This window comes from Ranitomeya variabilis, chromosome 2 (assembly GCF_051348905.1).
Source record: "Ranitomeya variabilis isolate aRanVar5 chromosome 2, aRanVar5.hap1, whole genome shotgun sequence".
Lineage (NCBI taxonomy): Eukaryota > Metazoa > Chordata > Amphibia > Anura > Dendrobatidae > Ranitomeya > Ranitomeya variabilis.
In genome coordinates, this window is record NC_135233.1 from 76,658,507 (window position 1) to 76,685,972 (window position 27,466).

General features: G+C 40.8%; 2 protein-coding genes across 2 annotated transcripts in view; one reads left to right on the forward strand and one right to left on the reverse strand.

Annotated features, from left to right (window-relative positions):
* The window catches only part of MACROD2 (mono-ADP ribosylhydrolase 2), a 2,853,334-nt gene that overhangs the window by 2,211,366 nt on the left and 614,502 nt on the right, over positions 1 to 27,466 (reverse strand). The gene's annotated exons all lie outside the window — the stretch shown is intronic.
* FLRT3 (fibronectin leucine rich transmembrane protein 3) lies at positions 8,220 to 20,493 on the forward strand. Its single transcript, XM_077282572.1, has 3 exons — positions 8,220 to 8,465; positions 15,807 to 16,493; positions 17,626 to 20,493. The coding sequence occupies exon 3, from the start codon at positions 17,655 to 17,657 to the stop codon at positions 19,608 to 19,610; it is 1,956 nt and encodes a 651-aa protein (XP_077138687.1). The 5' UTR covers positions 8,220 to 8,465; positions 15,807 to 16,493; positions 17,626 to 17,654; the 3' UTR covers positions 19,611 to 20,493.

Genomic DNA, 27,466 nt, shown 5'->3' on the forward strand with positions numbered 1-27,466 from the left:
ACCCGATGTTTACCCTGGTTACCAGCGAACCTCGGCATCGCTCCAGCGCCGTGATTGCAAAGTGTGACCGCAGTCTACGACGCTGCGACGTCACGGATCGTGCCGTCGTAGCGACGAAAATTGCACGGTGTGACAGTACCCTAAGGCTTTATCCAAAGTCCAAGAGATTGATTGAATAGTATAGGATAGCACTTGGTTATCTAAGTGTATGGGATGGAACAAGATAGCCCAGGTTTGTTCTAGACTCTATCAGGTTGATTACACAGGTAGGTCACATGCATTACAACCAAGCCATTAAGAGAAGGAAAACGATCCCCAAAATTCTGGATATCAGTGGTGGTCCTCAATAATTATCATTTATCATCTACTTTGTGGCTAGGCAATAACTGGAATACTAATACTAATTTAGCCTTCCCAAGCTTCTAAATTGAACTTAGGTTTTTATCTGCTGTGGCTATTGATAGTTTTAAAGTGTCTCCCTATGGACTTTTATAACGAGAGCAAGTCTCAAGACTCCCACACACATTAGATAGCTGTTGGCTGAATGATTATTAAGTTTCCAATCAGTGCTCCGGTGTTCTCTATGGTAGAGCCGATGCCAGCCTATGCTGTAGCCACTTAAATCCAGGGAGCATAAAAGGATCCACCATTGAAATTTACGAGGCCGGATCATTATCTCTCCCTAAGTATCTTCTGTCAGGGGAATGTTGGTAAACCTACAGTACATACACGGACTGTAGGCAGATATTGACTAGTTTGGATGAGTTTAGTATGATGTATATAGAGGCCTTAAGGGTACCGTCTCACAGTGGCACTTTTGTCGCTACGACGGTACGATCCGTGACATTCCAGCGATATCCATACGATATCGCTGTGTCTGACACGCAGCAGCGATCAGGGACCCCGCTGAGAATCGTACGTCGTAGCAGATCGTTTGAAACTTTCTTTCGTCGCTGGAACTCCCGCTGTCATCGCTGAATCGGTGTGTGTGACACCGGTCCAGCGATGCGTTCACTTGTAACCAGGGTAAACATCGGGTTACTAAGCACCCCTGCGCTTAGTAACCCGATGTTTACCCTGGTTACCATCGTAAATGTAAAAAAAAACAAACAGTACATACTCACATTCCGGTGTCACGTCCCTCGCCGGTGGCTTCCCGCACTGACTGTGAGTGTCGGCCGTAAAGCAGGGCACAGCGGTGACGTCACCGCTGCGCTCTGCTTTTACTTTACGGCCGGCACTCACAGTCAGTGCGGGAAGCCGCCGGCGAGGGACGTGACACCGGAATGTGAGTATGTACTGTTTGGTTTTTTTTACATTTATGATGGTAACCAGGGTAAACATCGGGTTACTAAGCGCGGCCCTGCGCTTAGTAACCCGATGTTTACCCTGGTTACCCGGGGACTTTGGCATCGTTGGTCGCTGGAGAGCTGTCTGTGTGACAGCTCTCCAGCGACCACACAACGACTTACCAACGATCACGGCCAGGTCGTATCGCTGGTCGTGATCGTTGGTAAATCGTTAAGTGTAACGGTACCCTTAGCTGTGGACAAGTAAAGTGTATAAAAGCTGCTTTCTTGACCCTCATTCTTTTTTTGTTGACCTACACCTCCACCTTTATTATAATACCTCTGATACTTGATGAAGGCTAACAGTCTACAAGAGCTAATCACCAACTTCCTACCTGCACACAGAGGAGTGATTAGAGCAGACATGAATATGTAAATGACTTGTAGCCAAAGTACACCACAATAAACATGTTCTAGCCACTGCTCTATTGTAATGTGCAGCCTTAATGTTTGCGTTTTCTAATTATGGTAATATCACAGGCCGGGTGACATGTCTGGCAGAGTTGACTCTTCCTTTCCTGTGCATAATTACCTGCTTCCACAGCCTGAAGAAATGTATTTACCTGAAGACTTCTCATTGAATTTCAATACTGTGCAATGCAAAATTCTGAACCTTCCTCTATGAGCCAACATGTAGATACATTAAGAACAAATTTATCTCCAGTCTGCCATACTTCATTGGTAGCGAATAGTCAATGCTCATATAAGGCCCTTGTTCCTTTATGATAAGAACTTTCCGCTATCATGTGTAAACACCCTCAGACCTCTGGACATCCCTAATGACCACAACTCAAGAAGACTTCAAAGTTACAATCCCATATTTGTCAGGAACCTGTGCTCTTTTGCAGTCTATCAAGGGTAGAATAATACTTTGAAGTTTACTCCAAGGGCACCCTATAGTGATGGAACTCTTGAAGCATCTAGTGTCACTTTGGTACTGGCGGGTTAAGGAGACAAACCGAAAATATTGACTTTCCTCAAACAAAAAAATGGAGACAGCATTTACACACAGAATGTAAATTAGAAATGTGTTTTAACAAGATTTCTATATAGTAATGAAAATCATTTTTAATTTTTCATACATTGAATCGCTCCTAACTCAGCACAGCAACCTCTATGGGTGTCCTACTTGAAGCCAGACTATGGGCTTGTTCAGATGAGCATATTAAATGTCTGTGTGCCGTCCAAATGCAAAATCAGGTAGCAAACGGACAGCACAGAGGGACGGAGGGGGGAATCTCACCACATTTTTTAAAATCGCTCATGTAAAATCTGAATGCGAGATGGACAGACAAAACAGACACACGGATTGCATATGGATGGCAATGCAGACAAAAAAATTATTTGGATGAAATACGGAAAATTTTGTATACCCTTGTATGAATCCGGCATATGGCTCTATACTCAGGGAATCTCTTAACTATTTATTATTATTATTATTATTATTCATTTTTATAGCGCCATTTATTCCATGGCGCTTTACATGTGAAATACGGGGCAAATATAGACAAATACATTAAACATGAGCAAAAACAAGGCACACGGGTACATAAGGAGGGAGAATTAAGTGGACGACGGCCGTTTCACGCGGATGCGCTTCTACAGGTCCTGGACCCGTAGAAGCGCATCAGCGTGAAACGGCCGTCGTCCACTTTCTTCTCCCCGCACCCCTCTCTGTCTCCTGCTGCCTCTCCGCAAATGTCTAATGCCGCATAAAGCGAATAAAAGACACTGATTTCTGCAACATTCGGGTGAGTGCCGCATCTGTTTAAACTTTGCATTATGTGGATTTCTATTTTCTTGTTATATGAAGAGCACCTCCCGTACATGCAAGAATAGAGCTTTGTGTTAGAAGTCTTTGGAAAAATCTGTCCTCTATAGTCACAGCCTGTGAAGATTATCCACATTACCTGGTGCCGCTCAATTCTGGATCTGTTGTTTGGTGTGCAATATCTGGCTCAGGCTGGGGGAGCCACGGCCAGTCCGTGCACTGCTGACCAATCTCGGACAGATTTGTATAGACATCTGAATGAGCCTTTAAGGTTGACATGCACAAGCAAATACACGTATTAGCGAATGTCAACACGATTGTTGTAAATTATGATATTATGATCCTAAAAAGCATTTACAAGCTATTAGTAATTCTATATAGTAACATGGTATACCGCAGCACGTAAGGTTCATTCATTGGTTGGCTGCTATTTAGTGGGGTGTTTTTCAGGGACTTTAATGGGGCTTATTGATTAGAAAAAGATGGCAGCTTTATTTCAGAAATAGCGCTACCAGAGACCGCAACTTCACTTACTAACTCCGATGGTAGCTGGAGACAAACACTGAAAGGAGCAGAGCAGCCACTACCGAGACCTGGACATCGGGTATGTAAGGGCCTTACTCTATTGGTGCTTTGCAGGCTGTTACCTTCTAGTGCCCAGGCTCGGACTGGCCCATAGGGGAACAGGGGAATCGCCCGGAGGGCCCCTGTGCAGATCTGGGCCCCCAACGCCACTGTATGGGAAGTACTTGTCATAATTCACTTCATTCACTCTGTACAGAAAAAGCAGCATCTCATTCATTAACCAAACTACCCAGTTTATTATTATATGTAGCTATAGGGAAATTTGTGAACCAGTCATGTAATACTTGTATGCAGGTGAAAAATGGGCCCCCCAAAGTGAATATAACTGGTGGGCCCTTGGCACCCCAGTTTGACACTGCTTGTGCTAATACATCTTTCCTCCCTGATTTACCCCAAGAAGCATTTCTTCAGAAAGAGAATCCGTGGCACTACATGGCTGTACGATCTAATCACGTCTAGAACTCCATATTATGGTACTGCACACTCCACTTTACTATGTGTTTAGGCCCTAAACACAGTAAACACATTTGGCCAGTGTCCAAATCAAATGGAAGATTTGGGACCAGTTATCTTCTGCTAAAATTCATTTTATTAGAGTTTTAGCTTTCAATAAGAGGTCAAATAGAAAGTATAGTAACAGTGCCAGGAAGACTTGTGCCGTTTCCCCACAATCGGATGTGGGTATATATTTTGTTTGCCGTCTGCTTGCTACAAACAGATGTGCATGTCCATAATACCTCCTTCCTCACTAAGCATGAATGCCTATACTTTTCTGTAATAACTCAAACTAATTTTTTGGGAAAACTTATATTTTAGTTGACAATGCAGGTTGTCCTCATTGTGTCCTTTTGTATTAATACTAATTATTAGCCTTCCTGTCATTTGTGCGTTTTGTGTTCATCTCCATCTTCTATATTGACAGCTGTGGGTTCCATTGAACCAAAAAAGAAAAAAAGAAAAAAGTAAAATAAAAATAAAATATAAATTGCATGCAGAAAAGACAAAGCCTTGCATTTATTATCCAGGATATTCAGCGCAGCATTCAATAGGAGCACCAAGCAACAATAGGGTGGAAATTATTTCTAGGAACTTGGCCAAAGATTGTACTTTTTGACATGTTTTTTATTTTATCACAATGATAATAAACCAAGATAGATTCCTATTCTGCATATTGCCTGTTTAAACACCACGCTACTGTATAATTCTGCAGATAGGGTTAACTGTTTGAGTGCCAAAAGAGAAGAGTGTGTGGATCTGGCCACAAATGTGCATGATACAACTAGTGATGAGCCCTTATTTTAGCATTGCAGGGTTGGGAATATTGTTTTTTAACATGTCCAATTCGTTGCAGCTTCTTCTCTCCCCGAGAACAGAAACCTCTGGCGACAGCTTATTTCCCTCTCCCAAATAAACACACATGTACAATCACCAAGCTGACTGGACATGTAGACGGGTGGTTAGGAGGAAGACATCAATGAGGTGATGCTTTTCTTCCTGAAGTCAAGAAAAAAAAAACTACAACAGCATTTCATCAGAATGCTGGATAAATAGCGTAATACATACAGGAAACCCCAAGACTGCTGAACTTACATCACATAAGATACAAGGAGACTGCAGTCTCAGTGTCTCCTATGTGATGCATGTATAGCAGTCTCAGAGTTTCCTTAGTGAAGCATATATAGCAGTCTCCATGAATCTTATGTAATGTATATATAGCAGCCAGTCTTGGGGTTTCCTATGTGATGAATATACAGCAGTCTTTGCGTCTGCTATGTGATTTATATATAGCAGGCTTGGGGTTTCCTATGTGATGTATATATATAGCAGGCTTGGGGTTTCCTATGTGATGTATATATAGCAGTCTCCTATGTGATTATATATATATATATATATATATATATATATATATATATAGCAGGCTTGGGGCTTCCGATGTGATGCATATATAGCAGTCTCCTATGATGTATATAGCAGGCTTGGGGCTTCCTATGTGATGCATATATAGCAGGCTTGGGGCTTCCTATGTGATGCATATATAGCAGTCTCCTATGTGATGTATATAGCAGGCTTGGGGCTTCCTATGTGATGCATATATAGCAGTCTCCTATGTGATGTATATAGCAGGCTTGGGGCTTCCTATGTGATGTATATATAGCAGGCTTGGGGCCTCCTATGTGATGTATATATAGCAGTCTCCTATATGATGTTTATAGCAGGCTTGGGGCTTCCTATGTGATGTATATATAGCAGGCTTGGGGCTTCCTATGTGATATATATAGCAGGCTTGGGGCTTCCTATGTGATGCATATATAGCAGGCTTGGGGCTTCCTATGTGATATATATAGCAGGCTTGGGGCTTCCTATGTGATGCATATATAGCAGGCTTGGGGCTTCCTATGTGATGCATATATAGCAGGCTTGGGGCTTCCTATGTGATGCATATAAAGTAGTCTCCTATGTGATGTACACTCACCGGCCACTTTTTTAGGTACACCATGCTAGTAACGGGTTGGACCCCCTTTTGCCTTCAGAACTGCCTCAATTCTTCGTGGCATAGATTCAACAAGGTGCTGGAAGCATTCCTCAGAGATTTTGGTCCATATTGACATGATGGCATCACACAGTTGCCGCAGATTTGTCGGCTGCACATCCCAAAGATGCTCCATACAAGGCAGGATGGATCCATGCTTTCATGTTGTTTACGCCAAATTCTGACCCTACCATCCGAATGTCGCAGCAGAAATCGAGACTCATCAGACCAAGCAACGTTTTTCCAATCTTCTACTGTCCAATTTCGATGAGCTTGTACAAATTGTAGCCTCAGTTTCCTGTTCTTAGCTGAAAGGAGTGGTACCCGGTGTGGTCTTCTGCTGCTGTAGCCCATCTGCCTCAAAGTTCGACGCACTGTGCGTTCAGAGATGCTCTTAGGCCTACCTTGGTTGTAACGGGTGGCGATTTGAGTCACTGTTGCCTTTCTATCAGCTCGAACCAGTCTGCCCATTCTCCTCTGACCTCTGGCATCAACAAGGCATTTCCGCCCACAGAACTGCCGCTCACTGGATTTTTTTTCTTTTTCGGACCATTCTCTGTAAACCCTAGAGATGGTTGTGCGTGAAAATCCCAGTAGATCAGCAGTTTCTGAAATACTCAGACCAGCCCTTCTGGCACCAACAACCATGCCACGTTCAAAGGCACTCAAATCACCTTTCTTCCCCATACTGATGCTCGGTTTGAACTGCAGGAGATTGTCTTGACCATGTCTACATGCCTAAATGCACTGAGTTGCCGCCATGTGATTGGCTGATTAGAAATTAAGTGTTAACAAGAAGTTGGACAGGTGTACCTAATAAAGTGGCCAGTGAGTGTATATATAGCAGACTTGGGGTTTCTCATGCTATGCATAAGTAGCAGTTTCCATGTCACCTATGTGATGCAGACAGCAGACCTCTTACTGCTTGAGTACTATAGATGCAACGTGAGCAGTGATCAATTTCCTATTGTGAGGGGAAATATGCAGTATAATATACAGCTGTGTTCAGAACAACTTACTGTTGTGTGTTCTTTGCAAAATGTATCACAAAAAGTCACCAGTTCTCCAGACTCATGCAAATCTGGAAACGCAATTACGAGTAGTAACATCATTGCACCAAAGAGAAGCAGCTCCTGCCATCACATTAGGCGCGAGTTAATTGTCTGACCAAATATAGCATCGTCTTCAATCTGATAATATTGTGCAGTACACGACCGATGGTATAAATTTCCAAATGGCCCTTGGCAGAAAATAAAAATTCCCCCACCCCTCGTCTACCCACATACATAATTACAGCACTTGCAAAGTGCATTAAAAGGGGATGACCACTAACTGGACAATCCCTTGTTAAATGAAGCACTACCCATGGTAAGATAAAAAAACATTCATCTCGTGCACCAGCGCCATTCCAGAGTTCATGTGACGCTGCTATGCCACGTGAGCCCCCCAATCATTTATTGGCAGTTATCGGGCAGCTGTCCAAGTGAAGCGCAGCATGCCAAAAGCCACGCGAACCTTGGCAGACCCGACATCATGTAGTTGGTTAAATGTCATTTTCTATTTCACAAGGGGGACTACTGTATTTAAAAATGCATTATTCAAGAAGTGGACAACCCGTTGCTAAATGCTAAAGGGGCAGTTTCGTGGTTAAAACTGATTGAACAGTTATATTTAAAATCTATGTATTAGTCCTGTGAATGGAATACATTACACTCGGCATTTCTTCAGCCTGCAATGCATAACATTAACAGCCTTCTTTAATAAAAAATAGAGATGGTACAGATTGCCTAATCGGCTTCAGCAGCCTTAGAGTTAACAGCCCATATAAGAGCAGACAGGGAATGACAGCTCAGTGCTGGGTCCTGCAGAGAAAGGGTTACATGCGCCCTCTAGTGGCCGGCCTGGCCCGTGCAGGCAGCCTGCAGAGGAGTTACCTCACTGGGGCAGGGCTGGAGGAAGCCTCTCCTCCTCCATGACATCAGCCCACACTCGGCCACTGCGAGCTGCTGCTGGAAGTTCAGACTTTGAGGTGGGCACAGAGGACCTAACACTTCTCAGCGCACAGGGAATGCTGCTGCCTGGTACAAGCTCACACAACTAGCTGCTGCCTGCCCTCTTCTATGGTGATCCTACAGCCTGGGGAGCTTATCTGTCTTATAGGACTACAACTGGAATATTCCCTCTGCACAGCACTCTCCTTACTGGATTCTCTGCTGCACTGATCTTCCAGGTAAGGCACAAATCACTGACTTCTCCTCCAGCAATTAGCAGCAGTTCTTCTCCTTCCATTGCGCTTCACACAACCATGGCTGCTTCTCCAGCTTCACTACTTGGTTTATAGAAACAAATGACATCTCAGAAGTACAAGATGCAAGGGAAGAAAGAGTGTCAGCTCCTGAGCAGCCCAAGTTTCCTCCCATAGACTCCTAGCACAGGGCACAGTTACCAGGGGGCTGCAGGTGCCCCCCACAATACTTGGGGAGCAGACTATTAATAATCCTAGCTGTGGAGAGCGCAGAGCTCAGTCATACATGGAGGGTAGTGGTGGAGGTGCCAGCAGCAGACTTTGCACAAACATAAATGAACAGCTACACCTACATTTCAAAGCCTGAATTGCTGTATGGAATAAAAAAAGAAAAACCTAAGCCCATTCCTGAGGGAATCAATCCCTTTTTATTTCTAAAACTCCCCCTCTCCTATGCTAGACATTAAACCAAAAAAGAAATCCCTGCCTGGACAAGTGAAGTATGTGACCAGCATAGCAATGGCAGGACAGATAATGGCAAGCTTAGAGCTCGCAGCATTGTCTCTGTGCTGGGGAACCCCACTGACAATGGGGAATTATGGTTTTTAAATATGTAAAAAGCTGCAAGGGGACTAGATCAGGGGAGATTAGCAAGTTAATGGCAAGTTGTGGCTACTTGTGCCTCCCCATTCACTTCCCTGGGCTCATCCTTCACATGCCCTAGGTAGCCTGGGCCGCTTATCGGCTATATAACTGGGATTTATAGACAGTTGATGTGTAGTAAGGGGGTCAGGCTACTGGGAAGGGGGCACAATGGTGAGCGCTGGACCTTTGTTTCTGTCCGCTCAGCCCTGGGCTCGCTCTGGTTCCTGGCTTCTGCCCATGGGCTGCAGCTGCTTACAGACCACAATGTTACTGAATGGTGAAGAAATGGGATAAAATGGGTCTCCCCAAGAGCAGCAGCACCTCCCCATCATACCACTGCCCCATTCATCCAGACTAATCCCTGCAAATATATTCATTCAGCATTAGCCTGTAATCGTGTTATTCCCATATAATGTGCAGAAGGCTCAGGCTGCCAGTGTCCACTGCCTCTTATACCACCCTGCTAATATATACCCAATACATATAACTACCGAGCATAAACAGCCTATTCATACAGCACTACTGTACATGTCTGCACACAACGCTCACCTTAGCCCTAGCTACATACTGACACATTTTCAGGCCATTTTTGCTCCCATTTTGTACTTTGCACCCACCCAAAACCGATCCAGTACTTCACTAGTTAACAGCAAACGAAACCTATTCTATGAAAGCATCACATTACTGATCGTACCCTCTGTATGCCCCTCATTGACCAGCTCTCTATAGCAATAGATCTGTGCCCCCCCATTCGCCATATAAAAGCCACAGACATAAAATTTGGCCAAATTCTGGCTGCTGTCACACTTTGTTACTAGACTATTAATTATCTATTCCCCCGGTCCATTCTCTCTGTACAGCACTGTCCAATCAGATAAACTCCAATTATGCTCGCCATCTAGCGCCTGCGGGTGTGCAGCCCTAACTAACATTACTCTCCCGCAGGATGAAAAAACACAATTATCTGTTTAGGCTCAAGGCAGGAAAAAAAAAATCTCAGTGCATGAAAAGACCGTCTTCTAAGAAGCCATTCTGTACTGCTTGGGCTGACAGTCATTTTTTCTTTTCTTTTTTTTTTTACTCTCATATAAAATGTTTAGTGGTAATCATTTTTGCAATCTCCCGGCTTATACTGCTGTAGATGCTTTTGATCATAAGACATGCATATATACAAACATAAATACCTACATACAAAACAAGCAGGAATGCCTTTGTGCATACCTATATGAATAGATAACACATACATACACAAAACATGCATAAATGGCTGCATATATACCTAGATCAATATAACACATATATATATACAAAACATGCATAAATGGCTGCATATATACCTATATGGATAGAGAACACATACATATATACAAAACATGCATAAATGGCTGCATATACACCTAGATCAATAGAGAACACAAAACAAGCATGTAGGTCTTGATAAACATCTATATGAATAAACACATAACGTACATATATACAAACACCAAATATATCTATAAATGAGCAGACTTAAGATTATAAACATAAAAATGGGGCTAAACTTTAGAGGTGACTGTGTATGATGGGATTTGTAGTCCCACAACAGCCACATGCTGACCATTTCTATTATAGTCTATAGGTCTGGCTATATAAATTGGGTGAGATCTCCTTTGGGACTGATACTTTTTCGTACCCCATGACCTAGGGCTGCCGAAAGTGAGCCATGACCAGTTGAGGTATAAAGAAAGCACTCTCTTTTCAGCACAGTGCCTTTTGCACCATTTCTTGTGTTTGCTGCATTGTGAGGAGTAATGACTAAATAAATGCCATGGTTAATTAAATCAGCATGGCCATTAGGGCTTCCATGAGCCCTTCAAAAGGAGAACTTTTCCTTGGCCTCGAACACACCGCTGTTCCACTCAACAGGAGACTTTGTTGCAATTAAAGTCAGGAAAGCCGGACAGAAGCAGAGAGTGTCTGACTTGTGGGTCTCAGCAGAAAAAGGCGTCTAACAGCGTTTACCACCCCCCCAGTGGGCATCAGCTCAGTTGGAAAGACGTTGGCGCAAGTTTTTCGGCTGAAAAATGTTTTCTTTTCCTTTTTTCCCCCTCCTTTAACTTCTTGAACAAAGAAGAAGTCAGTGCTGCTTCTCAGCTACACATGTAGGATCTGGAAAAATATGATCCTTTCCAGCATGCACAAGACAAGTTTGTAGCCATACATGTAGAATTTCCGATAAAACACAAAACAGGACCTTGACATAAAACATTCTTTTCTCCCTTGTGTGAAAAGCTTTCCATTACAAGCCCTGCATAGATCAAAATGCTGATACAAGCCAAGTGACCTGCTTGGGCTGTTACATCACCGTCTGCCACGAAGGTTACATTGTAACGACTGCAATTCTTAAGACACTCAATACCTGTATAAATATTACATTGTACAATTATGATTTCATAGATGCCAATATACAATGTTTCCTAACTGCAATCATTTTGCAATTTATAGCTAATTGCTTCTAAAATGGCAAAAAAGTCTTGGGTGTCGAGGAACGTCGCCAATTTACATTCACATTGTGAACATGTCGCCACTTGTCACACCCTGGGGTGAAGAGTCAGGCATTTTTTAAAACTGTTTAACAGGTAGCACTCCAAAAACTTCCTGCACTTGTAGAAACAATGAAAGCAATTGTTCCGCCTGATGCTTACATATAGTTGTACTAAGTCACCTTGGCCAAGTCTTGGCGGCAATACCGAGCCATGTCCATGTAGCTGTCTTTGGAAATCGGCCATTGGCGAGGGTTTTTGTGATGAATTTCTGCTGGGACCAGAATAGTGAGGAAATTGGACATGACACATGGTTTTTATCTGAAGTTTATTGAATTTTGTAAACATTGCAGAAAACTCTTGTGCGTGGTATTAGATTGCAGGCAGCGGAATCAAAAGAATCTATTGGGAGTGATATTCCTACTCTTCATGATTATACTTGCTGATTCGGAGACCCAGAGGGCCTTCTCGTCTTATGTGTCTGCTATCTGCATGATTTCTAGAGAGAATCTTATGAGTAATGTATGGTAAGCTAAACTATTATACTATATATTGACTATACTAAAATCTCATTGACCTAAACCAAAATACTGTTAAAAAAAATGAAGTTATGGTTCACAAATGGTACAGAACCTTCCATTTTTAATACGTTAAAGCCACCAAAGACTATTTTCTAGTTCTGGTTCTACATGAAAGCTTTAGTTTTAGATCTAAATCTGACTGTATGGATGTAAATCTACAGTAATTGCAGTGTAATTCATTATTCCCAAAACTAATTCAGTCCAAAATAAATTTATTAATGGAACTGATCTCAGGGCACAGCTGCACCACATTTCTTCTCCATGAGGCCTAAGCCCTAAAATAACTGGAATATCTCCAAAAATCCATCAAATATTTTAGTCCCCTCTCTCGATTTAGAAAAAAATTTAATGACATAGCATGATGGAAGTGGCCAATTGTACATCAGGTTACCTTCTAAAAGTCCCACTCGTCTTTTCTCATGGTTGCTGGTAAACAAAAGAGACAAGAACCTGTATGAAATCTGATGATCGTGGAAAATGTGACTGCTACTAGCCAAGCTGTCATCAATTCCAAAAATGTGAAACACAAGAGAGCGTGCAAGAAGCAAACACGACTGCAAATAGTTAAGCTTGTATACGGAAGAAGCATTTGCAAAAGATCGACCACCCTAAAGTCAGATAAATTAAAAATCATATTTGTGTGTTATTGTGTAGCCAGCCACACGACACCACTAGAAGGAATGTACCAGCCTTCAAGCCGGTAGCAAAACCATTGAAAAGAATAGGAACAAGCATCCCACTATCTTCCGCCGTGACCAGGCCCGGGTCATATTTGATGTATAAAGACTCAAGGTCAATCAATGCACATACAAAAGAATTAAAGACGGGTTAGTCAGCCCATGGCAAGAGGATTGTCCAGGGCTATGGCTGGAACATCATGGCTTGCTATTGATATGCAAAACATATCATATCAAACAGAGGGGCAAACAGATGTGATGGGGGCCATCTCTTTATAAGCCCCTGAAGAATTTATTCCAATCTACTTTTTTTTTTTTCCAGCAGTCATGATTCCCTTTAAGCTTTGCTTTTGTTTCATGGCTTTTTTTATGCTCCTGTGTTGTTTGCTATACTTTTTTTTTTTTGCAGCCAAGAGGCCTACAGTCACCATAGATCCTAATGAGCTTTCAGTTAAGTCCAGCACAGACCCTACTACAATAGCAGCATTAGACCATTGGTTTGCATGACAATGAGGGTTAAAAAGACACAGTTTAACACTAAACATAAAAAAAAAATACTATTACTCTTATGGTAACCATTGCAGTCATTTCCTCTTCTCATGCATGCTAATGAAGGAAAAGCCACTCACTTAAAGCTGCTTTTTTAGGCTTTTTTTTTGCATTCGTCTGTTTACAAGTGCTGTCAGTGACAAGAAGGAGAAGTAAAAACATGAATCGATCCCTCCGATGAAATAAATATGGAGAAAGTTTAAAATGGCCTCTTAATTAAGAGCAGGCAGTCGTAAAAATACTTTTATCGTATGTTTGGCTGCTGCTCAGATTCACTCCAGCAGTTGTTAAAACAAATTCAACACATGGTAATAATCAGACACGGAGACAAACATCAGTGGAGACTGTGGAAAGTAAAGTGTTAAATCCTGATTTTTTTTTTTGATTTTTTTTTTTGGGAGACAATGCATGTACTGGTAGGTGTCAGAATAGTCTAGGAGTAGAGTCTCATCCTCACAAGTTACCACAGGAAGCCACCAGTCCTCGAGCCTTCTGAAAAATACTAAAACTCTTCCATAGATGCATAGTAAAATGGTGTCTCTAGAGCTGCCTAGTTCCCCCCCTCCTCCCGGTACCGTGTTTTAGGCAGGATACACAGTCCCAGTTAGCTTAACCCTATATTAAAGATTTATCATGTGGAGATAGAATTTATTTTATATAAAAGAGGTCTCTGGCATGTATTATTCAGCATACTGGCAGTGCGGAGCATTTTAATTCTGGAACAGATGCTCTGCTTGCTGGATGCCATGTAATTACTGAGTGGAGAAGCAAATTGCTACTACGGCATTCCTTAATTTCAGGGTCAAGTATTTCCAGCTTACTCCAAATTCGTTTACTTGTCACTCTAAGCACCTTGGCAGGTTGACCCTTACATCTTAAAGGATAAAAAAAAAGGTAGAAAAAAAATGTGCACAAATCAAAAAGAGGAATAAAACTCGTGTAATGGAATATTCTAACATTTATTTGGCTGAGCTTGGTGGCTAAGAGATGATAAGGTAGTCCTAACTTTACCATGCGCTGGTGCCATATGCACACAGGAGGATGGCAGTATGTGAGGTAACTACTGCCTAGTGATGTCAAGCGGTCCATAATAGGCCAAATGATGCTTCAATCGATTGTTGGCCAATAGCCAACAAAGACGACTCCCACATATCGGAGAGCAGATAGCACCCAGCTGACATGTCGGCCATTGGCTTCTCTAGTAGAACAATGCAATTTGCACTCCTGAAATTGGACATATATCCAATCAACATCGTTGACCATCAGTTGGCTGGCTCCTCTAAACACATTACACGTTTGTATTGGTTGATTCGGCTGGCCTTAGTCTAGTGCGTATGGGGGCCTTAGTCTAGTGCGTATGGGGGCCTTAGTCTAGTGCGTATGGGGGGCCTTAGTCTAGTGCGTATGGGGACCTTAGTCTAGTGCGTATGGGGACCTTAGTCTAGTGCGTATGGGGGCCTTAGTCTAGTGCGTATGGGGGGCCTTAGTCTAGTGTGTATGGGGGGCCTTAGTCTAGTGCGTATGGGGGGCCTTAGTCTAGTGCGTATGGGGGGCCTTAGCCTAGTGCGTACGGGGGGCCTTAGTCTAGTGCGTATGGGGGGCCTTAGTCTAGTGCGTATGGGGGGCCTTAGTCTAGTGCGTATGGGGGGCCTTAGTCTAGTGCGTATGGGGGGCCTTAGTCTAGTGCGTATGGGGGGCCTTAGTCTAGTGCGTATGGGGGGCCTTAGTCTAGTGCGTATGGGGGGCCTTAGTCTAGTGCGTATGGGGGCCTTAGTCTAGTGCGTATGGGGGCCTTAGTCTAGTGCATATGGGAGCCTTAGTCTAGTGCGTATGGGGGCCTGAAAAGTATGAGTTCAGTGATTTGTACGTAGCAAGGACATACACTATATATTAGGGAGCTGCTTGAGAAGATATTTCATCATCTTGAGACACAGTAACTGGACAGCTCGTGTGCCCAGGCTGGAATGGCTTCGGGTCTTGGTTATCTATTACATGTCTAAAACTTGTGGACAGCAGGGGATTGTACTTCGGGTTGTAATAGAAAAAGACAGGTGTCACCGCTTGCTAAAGTAATTTCTCTGCAGTTGGTTGATTGAAGCTGACTTCAATTACAGTTGCTCTTGGATGGATGCACTGGAATGGCCAATGTGAAATAATAGAAATCATGGCAGAAACTGGCACCATGGCAGTGACCTTTGGAAACTTTGAAGTTTAGCCATAGCGGAGAAAGTCAATAGTTGTGATTATAATGAAACTAATGACCGCCAATCGGTCTACCCTGGCCTGTAATTATTGAGTTTTATGTGACATTTCACTCTCCCCAATTAATAGTTATAATTTCTCTCTTTCCAGAAATCGTCAAGAAGCAGGAACTTCGAAGAGCCAGCACATTTTTTTCCTATTGAAAATGTTGTGATAAATTACTCCTATGACAGACAACTCTTCCTGATCTTCATCTTCCAACAGTTTTTTTTTCCTGCAATTGCGTTTTTTAGTTTGGCTTGGAAACCGTGGTGTTTTCACAACGGGTGTGAACCTTTTGGGATGTGACTACTGTACAGAGAGCATTCATGGTAGAATTTGCACAGGAAAGACAAGAAGGAAAGCATGTACCCACTCTGAATGCACTATTTATTCCCGGCTTTGCTTTATGAATAATGCCCCTGGTGTGGAGTTAATTTTACTGGCGTTCCTGAGGAGCATTTATAAATGGAAAGTCCATTTCTGGCATGAAAATAAGCCAACCAAGGGGGATTATAAAGAAACAGTTAATCTGGCATTGGAGGAAATATCACATGGTTGCAGGAAACCGAAACTAGTTTAACATAAGATTTGGTGTCGGCAGGAAACGTTTGCTGGGATGTGGACAAGGGATGGTCAGATTCGGACCCTTCTTCCACAAGTTAGGATTGTTTGAATATACACGGAGCAGAGGAACTGCTAAATGAGATAACCCAGACCTTGCTATTCTGGGAACACGAGGCTTTCAAACAGCTCTGCCCACGGGAGAATTCAAAGGAACATCAGCTCACACTTCAGGTATGTCTTTGTCTAGTGTCTATTAAGTGCTGATAATGGTGGGGATGAAAAGAAGTAGGGGAATCTCCGACAGAAATGTACTATAGCTCATGACTCGATGTCCTTCAGACCTCTATTTGTTAGATAGATCTTTTTCATATACTGCAGCCTCCAACAACAATATATCATCCATTTATTTAGGATCTACATAATCTTTTTGGGTTTTCTCATTTTTAGAGCCCATCTCATAATAATGAACAACATTTTTTGGCTGCTTTATGCCTTAACCTAGCACATAGAAGCACTATTCATCAGCACATTGAGGTTATAACCCAGACAAACATGACCAATTTTAAAAAAAAAAATAAAAAATGAGAGACCATATTTTTTTTACCATAAAAATGCAATAAGAAATTCCTAATATGTATACCAGGGGGATGAAGTGAAATATAGTATATGCCCAAAAGTATTTTTTTAAAAAATCACAATATGACCTAGTCAACACCAAAACCTATTTGCTGAATTTTAGTCTAGAAATAATTAAAATTAAGGTTACAATTTAAAAAAAAATATGACCAGAGGCTCTCTCTACTATAGTTGTAAAGCAAGCATTTACTAGATTTATAGTTTTCTCTGAACACTCTGAATAAAACATCATCACATAGGAGTCCATGATCATGATTTGTCTGGCTTGCTTTGCACAGCAGAACTGTACATACAGTATAGCTCACCAGTGCCCCTACTGGATATGTTGTATATAGCAGCAGCTCAGTCTCTACTAATCTACTGACGCAAGAAAGTCATGCAAACAATCTTCAAGTTAATGTAACTTATTTCCTAATATTTTAGATGAAGGAACATCATAACTATCTTGAGCGTAATAAGTCATCAATTCAAGCTTAACTAAATCAGCTACCAGTATAAACAACGAAACCCTAGTGTGACTCCATATTAATAATTTTGACATACATGATAATTACTCCCATTTTATCCAGGGTAAAAACATGCATAGTACTTACGGTAATTAGGCATTTTGATAGCATCCTTATGGTCAATTCTACATAAATTTGCTTCTCATTAGAAATACATTTTTCTGTGCAATCTCATGTAAGAAATTAATGCAGACAATGTATATTTTTTTTCTTTCTTGCAGACCAGATACCTTAAGCTTTTTTTTCCTTTATGACCATGAGTGCTGAAACCTGGAACTATATTGTTGTTTGGACCCAATTATTATTATTACTTCGAATGGCGCCACAGTATGTCAGTGCCAAACCGTGCCCTTCAGTATGCCGCTGTGATGGAGGCTTCATTTATTGCAATGATAGAGACTTGACATCTATTCCTTCGGGGATACCAGAGGATGCTACAACTCTATACCTTCAAAATAATCAGATAAACAATGCGGGGATACCGTCTGACTTGAGAGGTTTGGATAAAGTGGAGAGAATCTATTTATACCGCAACAGTCTAGACGAATTTCCAATTAACCTTCCCAAAAATGTTAAAGAATTGCACCTGCAGGAAAACAATATACGGACTATTACTTATGATGCACTTGCCCAGATTCCTGCTATTGAAGAACTTCACCTCGATGATAATTCCGTGTCTGCAGTAAGCATTGAGGATGGTGCATTTAGAGACAACATCTATCTCCGACTTCTATTCCTTTCACGAAACCACCTAAGCACAATACCCTGGGGTCTGCCTCGCACCATTGAGGAGCTACGTTTAGATGATAATCGCATTTCTACTATTGCAGAAATCTCTTTGCAAGACCTTACAAATCTAAAGCGTCTTGTTTTGGATGGAAATCTCTTAAACAATTATGGCCTTGGGGAAAGAGTCTTTATGAACTTGATTAATTTGACAGAGCTTTCATTAGTTCGAAATTCACTGACATCTCCTCCTGCAAACCTGCCAGGCACAAACCTGAGAAAGCTTTATCTACAGGAGAACCACATGAACTACGTGCCACCCAACGCGTTTGCAGACCTAACCCAACTTTATCGTCTTGATATGTCAAACAACAATCTAACTTCTTTACCTCAGGGCATTTTTGATGACCTGGACAATTTGACGCAGTTGTACCTCCGTAATAATCCCTGGTATTGTGGTTGTAAGATGAAATGGGTTCGAGACTGGCTGCAGTCTTTGCCTTCCAAAGTTAATGTCCGTGGACTGATGTGCCAGGCGCCAGAACGTGTCAGAGGGATGACTATTAAAGATCTTAACAAAGAGCTATTTGATTGTAAGGACAGAATTTATGTAAAGCCAGTCCATATTACAACTACAACTATGTTAAACACATTGCTTCCGGCACAAGGACAACGTCCAGTATCTGTGACCAAACAGCCTGAGATAAAGCCACCAGACCTCAACAAAATCTACAGAACCACTCCGATACCAGTTAGGAAAATTATCACTATTAACGTGAAATCGGTCACTGTTGAAACTATTCACATTTCTTGGAAAATTGCCTTACCAATGAAATCACTGCGGCTGAGCTGGCAATTGGGTCACAGTCCAGTTTTTGGGTCTATAACAGAAACCATCGTCACAGGTGACAGAACAGAATACCTGCTGACAGCTCTCGAGCCAGAGTCTCCATACCGAATATGTATGGTTCCCATGGAAACCGAAAACTTCTTCTTACTGGATGAAACTCCCGTGTGCATCGAAACAGAGACTGCTCCACTTAAAATGTACAACCCAACCACAACACTAAACAGAGAACAGGAGAAGGAGCCTTACAAAAACTCAAACTTGCCCCTAGCAGCCATCATCGGTGGAGCAGTGGCGCTGGTGGCAATCACACTCCTGGCGCTGGTTTGCTGGTACGTTCATCGGAATGGTTCTCTTTTTTCCAGGAACTGTGCCTACAGCAAAGGCAGGAGAAGAAAAGACGACTACGCAGAGGCGGGAACTAAAAAGGACAACTCCATTTTAGAAATCAGGGAGACCTCTTTTCAGATGATACCTATAAATAATGAACCAATGTCCAAGGAGGAATTTATTTTGCACACTATATTTCCATCTAATGGAGTAACCTTGTACAAAACCAGTCACAGTGAAAGCAGCAGTAACAGGAGCTACAGAGACAGTGGTATACCAGATTCTGACCATTCACATTCATGATGCTTAAGGGCACAAGACTTTTTATAGGAACTCTAATGAGTGAATGGAATTCACTGTTCTACTGCAAAACACTGGATTAGTAAAACACAAAAAGAACATTTGAAGGAGCAATGTACTGTACATTTGCCATATAATTTATATTTAAAAACTTTTTATTAAAAGTTAAAAAATTTCAGGTTGCTGCTACGATTAAATGTAGTTTGTCGCCTGACCACAATTCTCTATTTTTAGTAATTTTTGTAATTTGTACTGTATTTTTCCTTGCTAATATTGAAGTTACAGACCATTTAACTTTTTTTTTGTGTTCTACTGAGTAAAAAAAAAAAAAAAAAATGACTTGTTGACTGTGAAAGTGAATTTCTTTGATGTGTTGAACAATCAGGATTTTTATTTTTTTTCTCATTTTTTTCTTTTCCAAGATCTTTGTAGTATAAGCACAGGCTGTTTTGCATTTCATTTTAAACATGGTATAAATAAGATGTAGCTACAAAAGATAAAAAAAAGGAAAAAAAAAGAAAATATTCAAAGCATTTAAACAGTATTGTTGGGTCTGTAAAAAATAAAAATAAAATGTACACAATGTTACTCAATAAAAAGACAACAAAACTCAATGTGTGTAGTAATGGGCATTACCCTTGTTTCAAAAAGAACCACAAGTACCACGCCAAGGTATCTAGAAAGTTATTGTTGACATATTGACCCATGCATGCTGGGAAATAACTAGATAAAAAAAAGGTCAGTACAACAAAGAAATGAATAGGGGGTGGGGGTTTATGAGAATTTCAATAAAGAAATACTTTTATAAAAGATTGAGCTTTGTCCTAATATTTTTAGACTTGTAGATAAATTAACACTTAAAATGTGATGTAAAACACTTTTTTTATAAACAAAAAAACCCAAAACAAAGTGCATCTACTCAGCATTACATGGGGTTAAAAAAATCAACATGATGATATATACTTAAAGTCACAAAGCAAAAATTAAATGATATTGCCTGTAAGAATATCATATAAATCATCAACTAAGCTGTTACCCATAGCGCCCCTTCAAAAATGTAAAAAAAAAATCTTTATACAACCCATTTTATGCTGTTGGTAACAGTTTTTCTTAGTGCCCATTACTACATCATTACATGTGTTATAAATACGTACCATGTTATTTTGCCTTTTTGTTAATTTAATATTTAAAACCGGATACATATTTGTTGCCGTATACCCTCCCCTTCCGTTTTTTTATTTTTTCAAAACAATTCCAAAGTGCGTTGTATGCTCTTTGGTCAGTATTGTATGTGCCTTGATCCAATGCTACACATTCTGCTTTGTTTTGTGTTTTTTTTAGGTTTTTTTTTTTTTTTTGGACAGTGACAATTTTTCATACTTGCGAACTATGAAAAATATTGATCTTATCTCTGAATAAAATAAAAAAAGAAACAAAATATTTACTTTTGATTTGGTTTATTAAGCTCATATAAATATGATCCACGGACGTCTAAAACGTGACTACATTTGCAAACCATTATTAGGAAACCTAATCAGCAGCAATTATTTGCAGGCTTCTATTGCTTCTTTGTTCGTTGAAGTCCTATCATTTTGTATCTGCAATTTTCACCATTGGGCTATCAAAAGTATTAAGTGTCATGCAACCTTAGAATTGCAAACATACCAGCAGAAGGCAAGCGAGGCACAAATAAGTCCCCAAGGGTCAAGTAAGCACCCAACTGTCTAAACATCACTTATGAGCAAGCTTCAGTACTTAGTTTGTCTGGTTAAAGCAGATGAAGATTGACTGCCCTAAGAAATTGCCCTAATTTATGGTTCTTAAGAGAGACCATTCTTTTCTTCCTTGTGGAGAGGAGGGGGGGTTGTGAAAATGATGTTGACATATCTTTAGTATGAATTTCCTGTTATGTTATGGATTACCACCATTGGCGATTGGCAACCTGCCATATATTGAAGATACAAAATAGCAATGGCCCATGATGATCTTAGACTAGTAACTTTTTTTTTTATCATTTCCAATATATAAAAATGTTACCTCTGTTTGGTATGTAGAGTTTCCAGGATTTGTTGGAAATTAAATATGGTTTTGATTTATGGGTTTAGGACCAGATTATAGATTTTATGGGCACCTGTGTCATGTTTCACCACTTGTAATATTATCAAATAAAAAATTAGGCCGAGACATGTTTTTAAGCACCACCCCCACAAGTGACGTCACTGCCCTCCTGCTGGCCGGTTATCATGACAGCGCTCTGTTGCCAGATGGTTACTACTTAGCTAAGCCAACAACAGAGCGTGCACTGTCATGCTGCACATGCACAGGGACGCGAAGAGCCACTGAAACTAACGTCACTGATTACGTTTAGCTTCACGGAGGAGCCTCTGCTTCCTGATGACACTAGTATCCCTCCATGAACTGTGATACTCAAACAACAGTCGTCACACAGGAAGTGGAAAGAAAAGGAGAATAGGAGTTAGTGTAGTTCGGGAACGATAGGGAATTTTTAATGCAAGTATATTATAAAAAAAAAAAAAAAGTATGGCACTAAATGGAAAGGGATTTAGTGTAAAACATACTTTGATTGGCGCAGGTTTTACTTATTTAAAACGGAAGAACCCTAAATCCACAAGTAAAAAAACACAGAAAAAAGGCAGCCACTATTTACCAGGTCACGATACTAATACACTACAGGATGCAGCAACCCCCATGATAAAGTAGCACAGGTACATTCACAGACCTACCGATCGTTGTGGGGGGGGGGGGGGTGATCGCCTAGTATAATAAATGCACACAGATAAGGCTTCTATAGGACACCAGTCACACAGATACGTTTGATGCACATCATCTGGCTAGTACAGCCCATACTATGCAATCAGGTAGACTGCCCAGCACAATACAAGAGCACCCCATAGTTATAGGCACCCCAAATGTTTTTTTGAATGTTATGCCATTTTTGGTGAATTGATATTCATTTTAGTGTATGGCAATGAGGGCCCATGATGTGGGTTGCAAGCTTGTATATTTTGGCCAAAATATTGACCAATACCTCATGTATTTATTACTTCTTTTTTGTCTGGAATATTTTGTCACCTTTTGCAGGGTGCAGCAATTTAGTGTTGCCTGGGGGCATTATCCATGTGCATTTTTGTGTGACTCTACCTGCACTGCCTCTGCCTTTATCACGGCGGGGGCTTTTTGTAACCTGCAGTGCATTAGTATTGGGACCTGGTGTATGCTGCCTCTTTTTCTTTTAGGTTCTGTGAACTTTATGTCCTTTAGGCCAGTTGCTGAACCACTGGCATTGCATTGTTTTGTGTTTTTGTTTTTTGTTTTCTCTGCAACAAAAAAAAAAACGCACATGAAAAAGCATGAATTTATGTACAAAATGCATGAATTTTACATGCAGAAACGCTGCATTTCAATTTAGAAATGGGCATATAAAATTTACACCAAATACAAAATCTATGAATCTAGATTGTTGATTTTGTCAAATATTGTAAAGAATGGTAAGGCTCTATTGTCATGCAAAAACTTGTTTACCCATTGTCTTTAAAATGGAACCTCTATGCAAAATCTAAATTAGTGGTATAGCGTAGGCATTTGGGGTATTAAAAGAACAGTCTCGGCATAGATATATTTCTTGGGCTTCTTCACGGATGATATTGTTGACCCATTAAAGACACTGACACTTGCTAGGCAACAGTATGACTGTATGATGAGATGTCTGCTGTATTAGTAATGTCATTTATTGCACATTACCAGCAACATAAGGGCAATAAAAAGCATCATATGACATGGGTCACACAATATGCCCTTAGGTCATCTATTGTCACAGTAAAGCTCTCGTGAAAGTCTCATTAACAACCATATGTATTTGGATGAATGACATAAGCCAGACAAGTGCATGAAGAATATCTGAGTGCTCCTTTATTGCCAGACATCAAGGACTACAAGAAATCCAATAGTCTTCCATATTCAATTTTCGGTATTCCAAATATATGTGCGATTGTGGCATTATTGCTCGCTGTACAGTTACCGGCTAAGTACTTGCCTTGTGGTTATGTTGCTGCTCATATTTTTCTTTTCTTAAGAACCACTGAGTACAATTTCTGTACTACCTCATCCATTAGCAAATGTTTAATGGCATTTTAGTCTACAATACACTACACACTGAATGATCTGCACTTTATAGAAATGTCCTGTGTATGGAATAATAGAAAATAAGTGCCAAGTCCTAATAGGTATCACTCGAAACACCAGAAGTGCAATTTACAAACTCTGGGCCTTTGATTGGAGTTAAGAAATTGCAGCCAGAAATTTGTCTCGTTCTTTACTTTTGTCCTCACACAGTGAACAAGGGAAAATTGATAATTGATTCTGTATTTACCTGCAGTCCCGATTGTCTTGACATATAAGGTAGATTCACACGACCGATACGTCCACATCCAAGAAAAACGGTCCGACTATTCTGATCACAAAGTTTAATCATAGTGGTATATCCAGAGTGGCATCAGATTTTCTTGGATGTAGAGAAGAAAAAATTTTGTTTGACCCTCTAATCTTTCAGTGTGAAAATTGGACCCTACTCTGTTGTCATCCAAGTGGGGTTTGAATTTCTTTAAGGACCCATAGACATGTCCAGTTTTTATCTGAGTGTTGGATCAAAATTGGACAAGTCTTCAACCCACTCAGTCCAAGAGAAAAAAATAAATATTATAGGTACACATTCCCATAGAAGAATATCGGTTGTGTGCACAAGCACCAGGACAGCGTTCACAAGAATGGAATGGTGAGGTCTCCTCTGCAAATAGTGCATGACTCGGTCCATTTGCAGCTTCATGCAAAGTCTTGGACTAGTGCAAGAGCTATATGCCATTAAGGCTAGTACGGTCTCAATGGCAAAACCGACAAGACTATCGCACGCTGAAATTTTTTCCAAATGCATCATCGGACCATATAGAAAATTGCTCATATGCACTAGCCCATCGACCTTTATTGATTGATCACACTGCAAATGCGATTGACAGAACATAGCCTGAGACCAGGTACGCAGAGCCAAAAAATACATAGTGGCAAAATTTTGATTCAGATATGCACAAATTTACAAAATACCTCACCTTACGTATCTCATTGTGTGAAATCCTCAGTGAAAAACTACAGCATAAATTATCAGGCAGCGGATGGCAAATACACACTTCCATACAATGTACGTGTTTAATTTTCTTCCGGGTGTCGATGAGATTTAATAAAATCTGGCAACGGGTACTGTAATATCCAGCTTGTGAGAACATGCACTTTATGAGCTGGTTTAGCACAGAAGCTGTAAAGCTCCTTAATACAGACCTGTACAGTCAGGCACTGCCATGGATATGTGCTACATGTACTGTATGTATGGGAGATATTCTACCCTAGAAACAAGCAAAACAAACCCCCTATATACCAGAGTATGAAATTTGAAGCCTTATTACAAAGAAAACTACTGTAAAGATAACGTTCGTTCATTTCAAAATGCAAAAAAGGGTGTGCAAAATGTATTACTTGTTTTACCCGTTTAATAAAAATTAATTGGCATCATTTCTATGCAGCATTATGGTACAGTGTTTGAGTGACAGATCGGAAGAGTTGTCGTAGGAATCCTTCTCGGTGACAACAGTATTTTGTCGACATTAGATTTGTGCAGTAAACATGCTGCGGGTAATCTGTGCCGTCCGTGTATACAAGACATTGATACTATTGGATTTTTAGATTTGCTTAAAGTCACACACGGGAAGTTCCAAACAATTAAAAGAAGAAGTGATCTCCAGCTATTTAAAGGAACTTTTAACGGGAAATGAGCAGCAACTAGAAGTGAAGCTTACAAAACGAGAAGCCTCATAAAATAACTGCTCCTCGAAATGACTTCATGGTGCATTGCATGTTGTGAACAGTCATAAGACTTGACAAATTAGTTTTCCAGGCACTGTTCTTAGCACAGGTCATCACTATCAATTCGGCACAAGTCCAACACCCAGCACACCTATTGATCAGCTGCTATTGTTATCACTTCCATCAATGGCAAGAAACCGTGAGCGCAGCAGAATCGCAACATTCAAAAGTATTAGGAACACTCAAACAACCCCTTTAAAAAGGTTTCGGGTTGGTTAGTGTAATAAAAATTTTTTTACGTAGGTAAAAATATAAGGCATGTCCTTATGAGACTGATCCTTCAAGTCTCCACAGCAGAAAATCATCAGGGAAATTTGTAGCAGCAAAGTCCACTCAGGTTTATTTCAGATTTTGATGCAGAAATGCTGGAGATTTGGCGCAACAGTGACCCTTTGCAATGTAATCCCACAACATGTCATTTTATGCTGCCGATTTTCACTGACACTGCAATCTGTACTTAAGGTGAATTTAGGGTGCAGACTTTTTATGCAGCGTGTGAATGACATTTGGTAAATCCTTTTCCTGATCTATGTGTCTCACATTGGTAATGTCTCCCTTCATTTAAGCAGTGTTCCCCAACTCCAGTCCTCAAGAGCCACCAACAGGTCATGTTTTCAGGATTTCCTTACTATTTCACAGGTAATTGAATTATTGCATGTCCAGGTGATGCAATTATCACCTGGGCAATACTAAAATCCTGAAAACATGACCTGTTGGTGGCTCTTGAGGACCGGAGTTGGAGAACACTGATTTAAGGTAAGATCAAATTTCTCTGAAATATTACACTAGATCACAGATATCAAGATATCATTTTATTCAACTTTTCAAGTCATAGAATCATATAACGTCATAGAAATCACTGGATGTCCATGTAGACGACTTAGGAGGAGTGATTACATTGACAGATTCCCTTTAAGTTATAAACATACAGGAAAGATATATATCTTTGTACTGTGTTAGCCAGCAGATAGAATAATATTTGGTCCTCAGTGGTTGATACATTTAATGGCTAACTGAAAAGATGGTAAATTGCAAGCTTTCAAAACTATTCAGGCCTCTTCATCAGGCAAAGACTAATACAAAATCTGAAGAATCACATATTTATACACAACAGCACAGAACTGTCATTATGGGAGAGTGATTAACAGTTGTATCCATAAATAATAATAATTTTATTTATATAGCGCCAACAGATTCCGCAGCGCTTTACAACTTATAGAGGGGACTTGTACAGACAATAGACATTACAGCATAACATAAATCACAGTTCAAAACAGATACCAGGAGGAATGAGGGCCCTGCTCGTAAGCTTACAAACTATGAGGAAAAGGGGAGACACGAGAGGTGGATGGTAACAATTGCTTTAGTTATTTGGACCAGCCATAGTGTAAGGCTCGGGTGTTCATGTAAAGCTGCATGAACCAGTTAACTGCCTAAGTATGTAGCAGTACAGACACAGAGTGCTATTAACTGCATAAAGTGTATGAGAACATGATGCGAGGAACCTGATTATGTTTTGGTTTTTTTTTGAATGGGCCACACAGGGATGGTTAGGTTAATGCATTGAGGCGGTAGGCCAGTCTGAACAAATGAGTTTTTAGGGCACGCTTAAAACTGTGGGGATTGGGGATTAATCGTATTAACCTGGGTAGTGCATTCCAAAGAATCGGCGCAGCACGCGTAAAGTCTTGGAGATGGGAGTGGGAGGTTCTGATTATTGAGGATGCTAACCGAAGGTCATTAGCGGAGCGGAGGGCACGGGTAGGGTGGTAGACTGAGACCAGAGAGGAGATGTAGGGTGGTGCTGAGCCATGGTGAGCTTTGTGGATGAGGGTAGTAGTTTTGTACTGGGTTCTGGAGTTGATGGGTAGCCAGTGTAATGACTGGCACAGGGTAGAGGCATCGGTGTAACGGTTGGTGAGGAATATGAT